The 14,984-nt window shown below is 32.7% G+C and overlaps 1 protein-coding gene across 1 annotated transcript in view; it reads left to right on the forward strand.

Moving 5' to 3' along the window:
* LOC124362901 (peroxidase) overlaps positions 1–14,984 on the forward strand; it is a 113,019-nt gene that overhangs the window by 52,248 nt on the left and 45,787 nt on the right. The window contains exons 3-4 of the mRNA XM_046817776.1: positions 1,864–1,940; positions 13,183–13,279. Of these exons, the coding sequence (XP_046673732.1) occupies positions 1,864–1,940; positions 13,183–13,279 (174 nt within the window). The remainder of the gene's footprint in view (positions 1–1,863; positions 1,941–13,182; positions 13,280–14,984) is intronic.

The raw sequence follows: 14,984 nt of genomic DNA on the forward strand, positions 1-14,984 counted from the left end.
ACACTTTGAAAAGAGAGGCAAGATTGCTTCAAGACCAACGGCAAGCACAGCAGCAGACCTACTGTGGGGGTGAAGAGAGACAGTGAATGTGGTGGTGGACCAGTCTGACCGGCTTCGTTGAGAGATGTCACGATCCTGACGGAGGAGGAGAAGGTGCTGTGAAGGAGGTGATGGGAGGACAGATATCTGTAGTCCGTGATGCAGTCCAGGAAGTAACTTGAGATGCGAAAGTGTTGTAGGCTTGTACTGAGATATAATGTTTATTGTGACATCTATTGGAGTTTTTTTAACTTTTTCACGTCTAGAGAGTGACTGCACAAATCATAATCCTGTACCGTAGCTGTCGGGTACGGCAATTGTAACATTGCCATATAGATTACGTAATAGAGAAAATCATATAATCTGAAATAAAACTGTGATAGAGGGTTTAATGGATAAGATTTAAGTCAATTTAATATGTTTTTGTAGTTATTATCAGGTATTGTTTTCCTACTATCAGCTTATACTAAGCAGCAGATACATTCACATCATATTGTTTACCTAATATTAACATCATTATTATTTACTTTCTCTAACCCTATAGATAAGAATATTACAAATCAGTGCTCCGGAAAAACGTATCACCTCAGAAAAACTTCTATATCTGGTTCGAGAAAGTCTACTAAAGTTTTCTAGATCCCAACGCACCAATCTATAGTAAACAGAATAAGCAATTGTTTTTTCCTGCACATTTTACACGATATGCTATAAAACTTCACAGTGACACGAAATGGGGCAATGGTCGAACAATTAATTTCCGAGTCTAAACCACGATTACAAGCATAACGGCCCCCTACGTCGTGTCCTGCTGTGTCGTTCAACCTATCTCACCTACTCGTATCTCAAGGTTTGTAGATGTAAGAAGTGGAAGTAGAAGTAATCATTGCATTATTAGAATATTTGTGTTTGTTAGAGGTCCTCAAACTTAAAATACAAGAAGTATTGTGAATTGTTTAAGTTATCAGTTAAAATATGTCTTTGTCAGAAACTTTAATAATTTTTTTTTTCTGTTAAATGAGAAGGGGAATCCCTGACGGGGAATCTATTCCGAAAACGTCACTGGTGTGAAGGAATTTAGTCAAACTGAAAGACCATAGAAAACCGTGGAAAATCGAGTATGCAGTCACATACCTCAGGACGTGAACCTGAAATAGACATGCTTCTCCGGTTCTATGAACTTCACAGACCCTACCTTGATCCTTTTTTACTTGATGAACGTGAAGATTTAGTTTTTTAAATATCAAAATAACTGGTTGGCATCCCTTTTCCTTCATGTTCTTCAAGGAACATATCAAGCATTTTATTGATACTCAATTATTGGTGTAAATATTGATCGATTTTTTAAAATCTGAGTGTAAACACCATAATCAAAATTAATATGAGGTACAAGGCTCGAAAAATGAATCTGCAATAACTTTAATTTTCATGGCTGTATAGTTGCAAAGATGCAGATACGTCAGTGTGGTTTTAATCAGGAAAAAAGTGAACATAAGACACAAAGTAACTTACCTTAACTTAGGCCTCTATGTCTCTTGGTATAACTCAATGGAATATTATGGTGAAACATACTGGCTTAATTTTAGATATGCCAGTTAGTCTCTTGAAGTATTTACTGAAATGCTAGTTACGCCTCATTCTCATAATGCAATACATATGGATTGTAACAAGACACAGATCTGACTATACCAACTATCTCCTATATGGAGATCAATATCTAAAAGAAATAAGTGTTATAATACTTACATTTATATAAATATTTCTGTTGTAAATGACTAATAAAAAATTGAAATATTATATACTGATTGTATGTTATGTTTGTTGCAGAGGATATGGCGGCGGACAAACGTGCATAACATATGATGCAGTCAATCAAGCATATATAGAAGCTAGGAAAAGAATACGTAAGTATATTTTTATATTGAAATAGTGAAATCCTTATAATGTATTTCTATTTAATTGCATTAATTACAATACATTAGTTTATTTAATATTTATTTACTTCCAATAAATATTTTACTAATGAGATATTTATTAAGTCCAAACTCCAATAATGTTAGCACTACAGTTATTTTATTATTGGTAATATACTTCTGTTTATAGCCAAATTTTGTAAAAGTACGGTGATCTTGAAAATTAATACCTCGATTAACATCTCAGTTATGTTGTACTAATTTTTATGAAAGGTTATGCAATTCCGATTGCAAAGGACAATTAGTATAAATGAAAGTTGTGTCACAAACTTTAAGGCAATTTTAATGAATATTATCCTAAAAGTGTATGAGAAAAGTAAATATTGTTTCAAACAAAGGTTTCCGACAGTATTAGTAAAATGTAGTGATTTTTGTTTCCGTAATAAGCTAATGATTAAGAAATTTTTTTATGAACTAGTGACCATCGTTGGTAAATTGATTTATTTCATCTTAAGTAGGCTGGTATAAATAAGGGTATCTATGGCTTGTTACATAGGTCAAGCTTATTGGAAAATGCAATACACTTGTCCTCTCTCACTTTGTTTGGTGTTCGTGTGTTTTTTGTTGTAAAAAATAATACTCGCATATTGACTTGTGAATTGGACTACTTTTTGCAAGGAATGTTTCAACAGCTCATGTCATGAATATATTTCAAGCGAGACAACTTTCGCTCACAAGCGTTAGCAATACTGTATTATTCAATAAGATTTATTATTCACTGCAGTAATAAGTTATACGCTTTAAATTTTAAGAGGTTTTTACTTTATTTGCAAGGTTTCATTGACAGCTAATATATTAGTTGAAGTGATAGGTAAGGAGTGGTTTGAGTAAAAAAATTATGATTATTCAATATACGTTGTATTAAATATTAAAATTCTAACAGTCAAAAATGTTATTTCTAATTGTAATAGCTGTTTAATAATTTCAGAATCCAATTTAACCTCGGGTTGTGAAAAAACAATAGATTGTAAGGTAGCATAAAAACAGATTCTGAAAAAATTAGTTTGGTATATTAGCGGATAAATATAATCATATATGTAACACAAAGTTCACACGTAACATAAAACAGGTAAAGTGTTTATTTTTTAGAAGTATAAAAATCTAAGGGATGAGTGTTTGCTGAAGGTTTTAACTGTTCATACTATACATTTGTGGTTAAACTACAAGAATGCAGAATATTCAGTTTAGTGTTGTTAATAAATGCTATGGTAAAATGTCAATGTATTAGTATAGCATATTATAATGATTGATTATGTAGATATTGAAATTTAAATTAAAGTATTGGTATGTGTATAAGTTTTATGGGTATTAAATAAATTCCAAAAATAATGCTGCACTGAGATCTCTTTGAAAACAACTGCTGGGGCAAGTGGTCTGATTTAAATAGTTTATTACGAATTCCTAAGTTAAAACCAACAATATACAGATGAAAGAACCTTTGCTTGACTTCTAGAGAGGCAGGATATTCAGGATAAATTTAGTGGTGGGAATCACCTTCTGCCAAGATCCCAGGGATAGCGGGGACTATGTCATTCCTGTCGTCTTTGAAGTATGGAAAGGAAGCTCTGTTCTAGCCTCTGTACAGAAAGCAGGCAGGAAACTTGATTACTCCTTGTAATTAATTATTTAGGATTGAAAATTCCTTTAGAATTAAGGGAGCCTCACCCACTCCAACAGTAAACCTCCACGAATAACCAAACTTAGCGACCATTCTTTTCCACCCCGATTTCTATGATTAGTGATGTCCGACCCAGAAATGTTCTACTGGCAGGTATAAACTAGCAAGAAGTGATCTTACTGAGACATATTAAAATATCGAAAGGCCTTTGTTTGCAAACTGTTTTACTTATTCAATTGTATTAACCTTATTATAATTTTTTCCTTGTTGTTTGTGAATATCCTGAACATAAACTGTCGAGAAGATGTTGGTACACATTTCCGTAAAACTATGATGTATGAATCATTTGAATTATTTAAGTATACTTTAGAACAAATCATTTTGTTGTGTTATTTAGAATTTTATATAATTTAAACGTTCACATTTATTGTCACAATATACTTGTAACGCAGTTCACACAGAAAAAAAACCACATGGGCGTGAACAATGTGTTACTTTGTGACAAATCAATACGGCTTTTCTATGTAATACATAAACTTGTCCTCATACACAGCAGACCTGTGTTCTTGTTTCCATATACGGCACGTTATCTCAGAGGGAGGTCTGCTTGCTTGTGACCTCGCCATGTGTCCTCGGCTCAACTTACTCCCTGACCGACATGGAAAATTCAGTTGTTACATTATACAGTATAACGTTTCATTTACATAGCCGGAAATACATTAAGAATAATGGATCTCTATAGGATGTTTGCCGCGAGGAAAATGTAATCATGAATTTGATTATCAAACTCGTATTTAAATATTTGATTCTGGACCTGAATCGTAAAACTTACTATGTAAGGTTTACAAAATCATATTATCTAATGTTATGAAAAACAATTGTGGTTTCTATCTGTATTTATAATTAAGTTATAAATGGTAATATTGATCTTTGTCACAAATCAAGTTTGTGAATATCAGCGCGCGTCACTATAGGTTGCTTGATGAGATATCATGGGGTTAGGTAGTTTGAGCAATTATTTAACTGGTTAGATAGGGCGAATACCTAAATATCAATGGAGTTCTATAATATGTTTATAGTAATTAATATACATGTTTCATGAAATAAATTATACTCAAATTAGTAGTCATTATGTTATTCTTGTTCAAAAATTAAAAATCGTAAAACTGCTAATTGAAGAAGAAGCTTTTCTTAATGGGAAACAAATTATTGCACAAAAATAAATGCACAATTGCCCAAGACATGGATAATTGTGTATTTATTATAAAGCATATCTTCAGATACACTCACTATAATAAATCTCAAAGTTCAGCTTTCTATATTTTGTATGTAGCTAGTTATATAAGTGGTGCACTTACTCTACATTTCCAGATTCTGAACCTAGTTCTTAACCTTTTTACTTGGCAAATGAGTGCTTTATACTACTGAGAATGGTCACAGTCAGGATGGTGTATTTAAATGTATATATGGTAAAGGGTTAACCAGTTACTCTGCCAGCTAGTTTCAACAATACATTTCAGTAAGTGTTATACTTTCCATTTCAGTTGCCGTGGTTCATGTCTATAAAACTGTAATTTCTGAACCAATGAACCACAACGAAGCAATAACAACCAAACTGGTGAGTTTATTGTTGTAGGCATTATGACGGAATAAGATGGGGTTTATTCCATTATTTCAATTGGTGGACCTACACAATTTTTGTAACTTAAATTTATCAAAATCTTCAAACTAATAAAAGTTAATAGAAATTAATAAATAGTCAATATTTTATAAAATACTTGGAGGATGTGTTTAATTTACTACACGACCCATATTTAACTGTGTGATTAACATAATACTATTGACACCACAAGGCTTTTGGTTAACGGTTCCATAAATATTATGCGAAAATATTTACTCCGTGGAGTAAATTAAAATAAATAATGGTGAAATCAATATTTCTGCGTACAGTTCTCCACTGTTTTGTCTTCTTGTCTATTTTATGAAATATTCTGCTGTATAGAGCGCCGAGTTTGTACAAATGCGTTTTCTACACCTTAGTAGTAATAAAATCAGTTTGCTGGTTCAAAAATAAAACTTATTACTAGCTATAGGTATCATACTTAATAGGTTAAGGATATATTTCAACTAAAAATATAATAATTATTGGATTTGTAAATAAAAAAGCGTGCGTATTTTTTCTGTTGCTATACACGTAACACCGTACATATTTACCGCATTTATATGCTTACCCACCATATCTCGTGACAAATAACTTTGGTCATTATACCACATGGTGTAGCTGTGCGGGTGGGTTTGGACAGGGTGAAGACTGATAATAACATACAAGGGAACAAACAGCAATAACAGTGTCGCTATTAAAAATAGAGCTAATCGCAAAAGGACTTGAAAAATGTGTAGTACATATTTAAAAAATTAAAAGACAGTAAAGCCAGCTATGAATTTAAAAACAGTAAGATACATTCTAAATCTAAAATCATAATGTATAATAAAATTACTGGTTTTTTAATAAAGTGGTTTTTTTTACTATACCTGGTGTTGCTTTAATGTAGGAATAATCATCAGGACTTATGTTGAGTTTTGGATCATTTTGGACATGAAATAATTATGTTGAAGATGAAGCTTGTATTGGCAACTTATTTATATTCAAACACATAAACCAATATGTGATGTGTCTGACGAAGATAGATAGCCCTGCTACCAAAAGGCCTCACAAAAATAAAAGTTTTAAATATTGGTTTATGTGTTTGGATGTAAAATAATATATAATTAGTTTGTTTAGTAAAAAACAAAATTTTTTTACAATTTCAAAATATTATAATTTAATTTGCATGCAGAAGAACATGTGAGAGGAGAGAAGTTGTGTAACTTGCAGAGTGCAGTTCCAGAAAAGTTCGAGCACTCAATAACTTTAGTAAGAGGCAACAGTTTGGCCCAATATCGTAATTTTTGAGAGAAAGTTCTTTACTTTCACCGACACTCTGAACAACGTACTAAGCGTACTTTGTTTCAGCCGTGAAAGCATTGTTTAGTACCAGTTATGTTTAGAATAGCGTGTATTACTACGATTTACTGATAGCCGTATTGTAATAGCTGCCATCAAACTGTCGTTATTTTCGACATAGTGGTTTAAAACAAGGTTCTGTTACGGTTCGTGAATTAATTTAAGCGTTTTATATAAGCGGTTAGTTGGGAGGGTACATATTATAGAATGCAGAATAAGTGTGGGTGTAGGAGTGTGGAATGTAGCAAAATAGAATATGTCTTATTTTATGTAAACACGAAAAATATCATCTATTTTGATGAAAGTAACAATATTAATATGTTCTGGCGTTTCTCTGACGTCACTTAAAATGGAAATTTGAAAGACCGTGAAGCTCGAAAGGTTCAGAACACAGACAACGAGCTTTTAAAAAATAATGAATTTTATAAAGAAGAAAAGACACATGTAAAAATACGATTCCATGGCATAAAAGTCTAAAAATCTCTCATTGGAAATAACTAATAGGACGAAGGAACCCAGGAAAGATAATATAGACCTATTGAGTCTCTAATAAACTGGAAAAGTAGTAAAGAATAATATTGAAGGTAAACACTGTTGAAAGGAAGGAGCTGTTAAAGAAATCTCAGCGTCGAAGCACAGAGCGGATTCCTAAGAAATAAAGGAATCCCACAAATTTGGAAGGACTTTTAAATGAGCCCCGGAATTTTCATGAATTAATTTTTCTTTTACCCTCAAACAGTCTTAGAAAACCTCGTCCAAAGGTATATGTTTAGTCCTACAAATATTACGCATTTTTAAAGTTTTCTAACAAATTGTTATTGATTTTAAATAATATGATAATTTAGTTATTTCCTTTGTATTATTCAACTGGTGCATGTTTAAATGGAAGAAAGATTTGAATAAATCTTGAAACATTAAGAGAAATAAAGTCTTACTTCAGACATTGAAAAATATGTAAAATAAAGTTATTTTATAAATATATACATTTGTGAGAAAAATATAATTAGAGTTTGTGAGCGAAAAATATTTTAATACAATAAAAATTGTATTTTTGAAATGTTGATTTGAAAGTGATAATAGAAATCTTTAAAATCTGCTAGACAACTGAGAAAATTGGGAAATTTATATATAATCTGGAAATAAACTAGAAACTATCTACATCCCCAAAGATAACCTAGCATAGATTGTACTAGCTTTAATATATTGAATTAATGGTTCATTAATGTTTAAATATATTTATAATGGTAAATTTAACTTATTCGTATTCTATTTTTACATATGGGCGTTTTTAATAAAAAGAATAGTCAGGAGCATTATACACCCACGTAGCATAACATAAATATTATATCTTATCACATTCAGTAAACTATACAACACTACGTCTGAAAATAGCCAGAGATAAAGATAAGCAGAAATAGCACTGTTAATATTTTTGTGTCATATTTGTAAATGTTGTAATAAACTTTACATGTGTGTATAATTAGCAATGGTTATTTCATTATTCCATTACTGGATTTTAAGCATCAAATCCGTTTAAACGTTAAAATATAGTTGGATATACTTTAAAATATTTTAAAAGTATTTCATTATCAAATTAATAGAGAAGCTGGTTACGAATGCATAGCGTAACTGAAAGGATAAATCACAAGTGATCATTAGACGTGTAATATTAAAGTGAACCAAGTTATGTTTGTTACAGAAAAATATTAGAAACTCATGCATAAAATTATTAGGATGAATTTAGTCATTAAAATGTCAAAATATTCAACATTAAATGGTAAAAATCCCTCAAATGCTCTGTCTAATTCTGTGGTGAAAATGACGAGTTGGCGATCCGTTACGCCCACGAGCTCGCGGTTCAAAACCGCAACCGCCAAACTTCTTCTCTCCTCTCACAAAAACAGTTTAGTCTCAAAGTAAGTAAAACTGTGGCAGACCTTGTGTTGTTTTGCATCTGTCTGTGGTTTGTGGTTGTACATTTTTTTGGGAGCCAGCGAAATTTGATACTAATTAGAATTGTACTGTTATAAGGCATTATGAAATCATTTACGACGACGGATTTCTTCTTTAAGGTGTAGCTATTTCTAACACCTAAAACATTATTGTGAAAAAATTCAAAATATAGACTAATAGAAATATAGAACGTTTTTGTAATTTTGTTTTAATACAGTCGTATCTTTGTGTACTGTACTAATTTCGTTCCTGTATTGCATCATAATGGTAATAATATACTTTGTAACACTCTTCATCACACTAAAACTGTAAAATATTGTATTTCCACAATACGCAGATTACATATTACAAATGCTAAAAATAATAATAATTTTAATACAAAATTAATAATAATTAAGACGGGCAAACTTACGTTTTAAAGTAGTGGCACCTTGTGTATGAACATTATTTCTATACTAAAATTTAATCAGGTACTACGTAAAAGAATATTTTAAAAAGTGTTGTCATTCTGGAAATAATACCTTGCTTTATTAAAACGTTTTTCATAAATAATTTTCGAACTTGTCAAGCTGTGTATCTGGCTTGAAGAGAGAGAAAATTGTGTACTCGAATGGAAGGAAGTAAAAAAAAAAAAAAACATATTCCATGTATATTGCTAAGAGATTTCTATCGCCATAACAATAAATCTACTCTTACATATATATGCTAAATATGAAAATCATAGAATCGGATGTAGAAAAGTATTCAAAAACAAATTTTTAACAATTCATCTTGACGCACACTGATCCATTATTTGTAACACTGAGATGCCATAAAGAGCTCTTATTGGTAATTTCGTTCTTCATTAATCACGAACAACTCTGACCCTGTTAGATTTTTGTGGTCAACCTAGAAATGAAATATGTAGCTGTATATTTTACTTTGTAACTTCAATCCTCTTCTATGTTATGTATATTCCACATAAAGTAAAAACTGTCTGCCAACTCTTTATTATGTAACCAACTATTCCAACCTCAAGGTGAGAAAACAAACAAACCAACCTTTATCTATAAATCGGACGCTACTTGCATAACCCAGTTAAATAATTGAACTAAAGAAATTTTGTATACTAATAAATTAATTAGGATATCAATATACGTATAGTATAAACGCAGGAATGGATCAAATGATTTTATTTCCAAATAAACGCAAAACACTGGAGGGGATTGATCTTTTTCATTAATAGACAAACATTTTGTTATGGAATATAATCGAATAAATAATCAGACTAATAAATAAAAGTTACCTTGTATAAAGGCCTTTGCAGATAATTAAATATTCCTTAGTGATAAAATTTGATTCACAACTAAAGTCTGTTTTTAAAACAAGAGCTCGTAGTTACTTTTATATTTTGTAAATGTTTTCTAAGAGAATGTTATGTTATGTTAAATGATTGTTTTAAGCCAACTATTATCCTAAGTTGCACACATCTCTTGTTCAGTTATTGTGAACATAAAGTTAAAAAGGATACTTAATTGAGACGGAATGGTCAAGACATTTTCAGATACATTCCCAGAATGGGCACCCTCAAAACAATAACAAATCTAGTAAATATGGAAGATTTGTAGCCAATATAAGATTCCTTGTTTAAAGTATAATTCAATAACATAGTGTCAGTACGTATCGTTAAAAAAGATAATGCTATGGGTAAAACACAAAATTAATTTCCTGAATTAGATACCGTATTGAATGATGTCCTGTGGTATGAAATCCAAAATCTATATTTTATCACGTTTTTGACCGATGACACAACACTATTGGACAGCTTCAAAACTGAAATAAAAAGACCACTGAGTGTGAATTATTCATTATGGCAGCAGTAAGGAAGTGTAATTGACTGCAACAAGACTCATTACCTTGTGAGGACGAAGGTCGCCGATCTGGCACTCTCAGGACTCCAGGTCCGGTTTTTATTGAATTCATTGACCTCAGGTTGTGTCTTGTCTCGTTGAAACCTTCAATGAAGTGAAAGTTGTGTGTCAACTTAATTACTGGGCGAAATAATGAAACTCGTTTGAGCAGTTTCTTATAATACTCCTTCGTGATCTAATCGAACATCCCATCAGGTTACATGTACAGACGATTTTATCTTGTACTGCTTAAAAAGTCAGAGCATTTTAACAAAAACATCAGTTTTTTGAGGAGATAAAAATAATCTCATCGTCGTGGACAGTATACGAGTACAACTGCAAGATTTAGTAAGCTCATACCGCGGAAGTTTTTTTTACTCTGGTCCGAATATCTTCGCTAAGAAAGATTACCGCAAGAGCTACCGGGATCTTGTCCCACAATCTAGACTCCTGGAATGTGGAACTCACACCCATCTGCAGAGATAAAAAATTCGGTGACGAAGACGGCTAATAACGAACTCTTTGCATAATTTCATCATCGGAGATACCTGCACTACAAGAGAGTTCTGTCTGGTTTATCCACCAGCTACCCAGTGTAATCGAGATGAAGTATTCTATCAGTCTCATCATTCGAAGATACATTTGTATTTACGCTACACTTGGATTTTGTTCATATTGTTGGAAATATAAAAATGAAGAGCTCATTAAATATTTTCCATTTTATAATGAAATATACCTGAAAAGAGATTAAAAGAGTTAATTCATATAAAAATAAATGGAGTTTTGAAGTAATAAACGAATAAATGAAGTAACTTTAGTTTTTCAGGAAGTTAGGACAAAATAATATTTTCTTACACTTATCTTATTTATTGTCATCTCGTGATGAGTGTACAGTCATTAATTATTTTACTGTTCTTAATTAAAACGCAGTTATAATTTAATTATTTTGTTGCTTGGAAGATTATTCAACTAACAAAAAACTAAGAAAATACATTTTTGGTCCAAAAGGTTCTTTTATTGACTTTAAATTAAATAAAAGCCTTGACAGTTCGATTGAGAGATTATAATTGCAATACATTTTAGCGATTACCAACCAGAACACATTTCAACATGAAAAACGCAAGTGCCATGATGGTGTTTTAGACAATGCTGTCAGAATTAAATACGAAACATAGGTATTTCAGAATTATGTACTTTAGAGTTCGATTGATATTAATCTGTTCTTGTCAGACTAAAAGGTTTTTTAAGTTTAAGTTAATTTTCTTAAGATAGGGTGCAGTAGTCTTTTTCAAAATTCTTTTGACCACTCATTTTGGAGAACTTAAAAATTAAATAGGTTAATAATAAATGTAAACTAAAACTTATTGTTATTTGAATTTTTCAAACTTATGAATAAATTAGAGAGCAACATAAAAAACAAATTTCTAAATTCTACTAGTTTCCAAATATTTTAAGTGATTTTGAATGCATCAGAACTATTATTTGAAGGCATAGTTTGAATTTAGATTACAGGGAAAAGGAAGCGTTTGAATTTAACATGTAAATGCAAGAAGAAGTTCTTCTTCTGAATCCAGTGTATGATGAATACAATTTCATTAAAATTACAGATCATCATTTGATGTACAGAGGTTGGTGTAACCTTCCGACCCTTCTACCTGCCAATTGACGTCACGCCCGACGATGAATGGGAAGATTCCAAGCATCAAAACAATCTTCAGATTGCCAAACTGGGCGAACAAGTCTCTGTCTGTTCTACGCAGTAGTAGTGGCTGACAAGTGGCTCGGTACTCGTATGGGGGAGGAGGAGGCGGTTGTGAGCTCCTCCAGCCGTGAGATCGTGTCGTGAGCTCCCCGTGTGATTAGCACGTTACCGGTGGCGAGCTGCAAGCCGAGCTGCACATTTACATAACCACCAATCACACAATCACACAAGTGACGTCATACTCGTGACACGACTAGGCGAGCTGAACAATTAGCCACCTCTCTCACAGTCGCACCTGTTACCTCAATGTTATTTCCTACTTTGATTTAACTATCTCTAAACTGTGCCATTGGTATTTTACGGCAATAATATAGTACATTTCAAAATTATTGTATACTAAATATTTAACTCAGCATTTAAATAATTTTGAAATCTGAAGTAAAAGTGAAATAGGTCTGTACGTATAAATTTAAATTATTGTGTCGTGGAATGAGGTTTATTTTGGTTTTAAATTATTCATTCCTGTGTAAGTCATTAATGCATCATACTATTTTTAATTTCTTGAACAATTTATTAATGTTTGTGAGAATTGAGTTTTCACAGTCCAATTAGAATACTTTTGTCTAATTCTGATCAAGAAACGCTAGTAAAGTATTCAATTTGTTTTCACCATTTATAATATAACAAACAGCCATTACTAAACTCGAAACCATTACTTATCTTCGCCATTTCACCGTATGCAAACAATATTATTTGTGTTGAAACAATATAGCAGATAATGGCCATTATATTTGAACAGAATGATCGTAAATATTCAGTCAATAGAATCGTCGCGAGGCTTCCAGCGCTTGGCAGGACAACGAGGCTATAAATAACACAGAGTAAGGCACACGTGCACGATCTGACCTGCAGCCACCGCGTGGCTCACACATTGGTTTCTCAATTACAGGGTAGTTGTCCGTGAGTTTATGTGAGGGCCGTTATTAAGTGAGAGTTGGCATGTTTAGATGTGACGGTGCCGCCGGTGGAGCGTGAGTGGAAGACCGAGGAGATTGCCAAAGTGGGCGAACTGCTGCTGGACATCTCCGCCCAACTCACCAAAACGTAAGCTCACCATTTCCTCTTCTCTATCTATAAGACACCTTTCTAAATAAGGATATATATATATATATATAAATGTGTACACTGTTTTAATGATTAGTTCAGTTAGAGAAGCATTTTATCCAAATATGAAAAATGTCTACAATTATTCAGTGGCAAAAAGGAAAGGTTTATGTTGCTTTGACCAAGCAATTGTTAAAATCTTAATAAGTACTCTGGAGTTTGTGTTCTCTTTCTAAAGTTAACATTAAATAGCTTCTAAATAGAGATCCATGTAATTTTATACCAACTAAAAAAGGCTACACGTTGAACAGACTATGGACCATGAAACAAATTTCCCAGCCCTTAGAAAAGATCATGGAAAGTCATTGAGATATATACAAAAAATCTTAGGGTACTGTAGTACAATCTTATGCCATAAATGCCTGATATTACTGACCTTTAAATATCTCAAATACAGCACAACACACAAGTGTCATCACTCTACAAGTTTAATTTCAAACGTGGATTTGGTTGACTAAAACGCTAGCTTTTTCAACTCTTTTTCATCTTAAAAGTAATTAGTTGTTAATATTCCTTTCCAGTTTTGGAATATTCCAAAACGCCTATTATTCCATATTATTATTCAAGGCGTTCCCAGCCTTGTGTAAATAAAAAATGGTATGCACGAGTTTCCAAAGTAGTTTATAGTAAATTCAAATAACGATACTACAAACTTTTGTACTTTTCTAGTAAAAAAAGGTTTTGTTGAAATAAATTTATGTGTGAAATTCTTCCATTAAGCCACTTAATATTCTCTACGAGAGCTACTCCTAAGTCGCTCAAACGTGCAAGATTCTCAACCGGCCAGCGACACACCATAGATCCGGTTGTCAGTAAGGTCTGATGGCCCCATGCTACCTTTCTTGTCGAGATGCCAATCAGGTCCCTGAATACTTCTAGAGCCGCGCGGCTTCTGTTGGGAAACAATACCTAAAGTGAGGTTCACCTGTCAGTGATCACACCGCGCAAGGTGATCGAGTCTGAGACACCACTCTCCCAGCATTCCGGCCGTGAAGATATGTCTGGGATGTCTCCCTGTCTCCTTTCACCTACGCCTTGGTTCACGGTGTTTGAAATGGCATTATCGTAAGTGATTGGCAGTGGGAACTGTAGGAGGAGGCTTATTTATTGGAATTGAATTTGAATTTAATTCCACATTCCATTCTACTCCTACAGTGTGCAGTTCTAGAGGTTCTGTCTGAAGAATACTTCGTCTATAATATCGGAATCCCAAGCAAATAATTTCGTTAAAAATTATAAGAGATCAATTTGTTCAAGTATGAACATTTAATTTTCTAAATCACGATAGGAGATAGTTCCTATGACTATGAGGAAAAAAAGAGGTAGCCAGCAAAGCTTGAAAGTTATGTGCAATTTATGGCTGTCAGACCTACCGGATACCGCACTACATCGGCGGAGAGATCTGCTGATCTGTTGGCCTGTTATGCAAATAGCCTGTGATCTATGGTTTGCCGCACAAAGACCCCGGTCTATTCCATTGATGTAGGAAGAATTGTAGGGCGTATTTGTCATGGACTCAATACAGCTGCAGATACATCGTGTAGCTATCAATCCCACCGAGTTTATGTAAGTAGCTTGGTTTAATGTTTGTGTTACATGTCAGACTGTGAACGGTTATTCGATTCAATATTCTTCTACTGAGATA

This window comes from Homalodisca vitripennis, chromosome 5 (genome assembly GCF_021130785.1).
Source record: "Homalodisca vitripennis isolate AUS2020 chromosome 5, UT_GWSS_2.1, whole genome shotgun sequence".
NCBI classification, from domain to species: Eukaryota; Metazoa; Arthropoda; class Insecta; order Hemiptera; family Cicadellidae; genus Homalodisca; species Homalodisca vitripennis.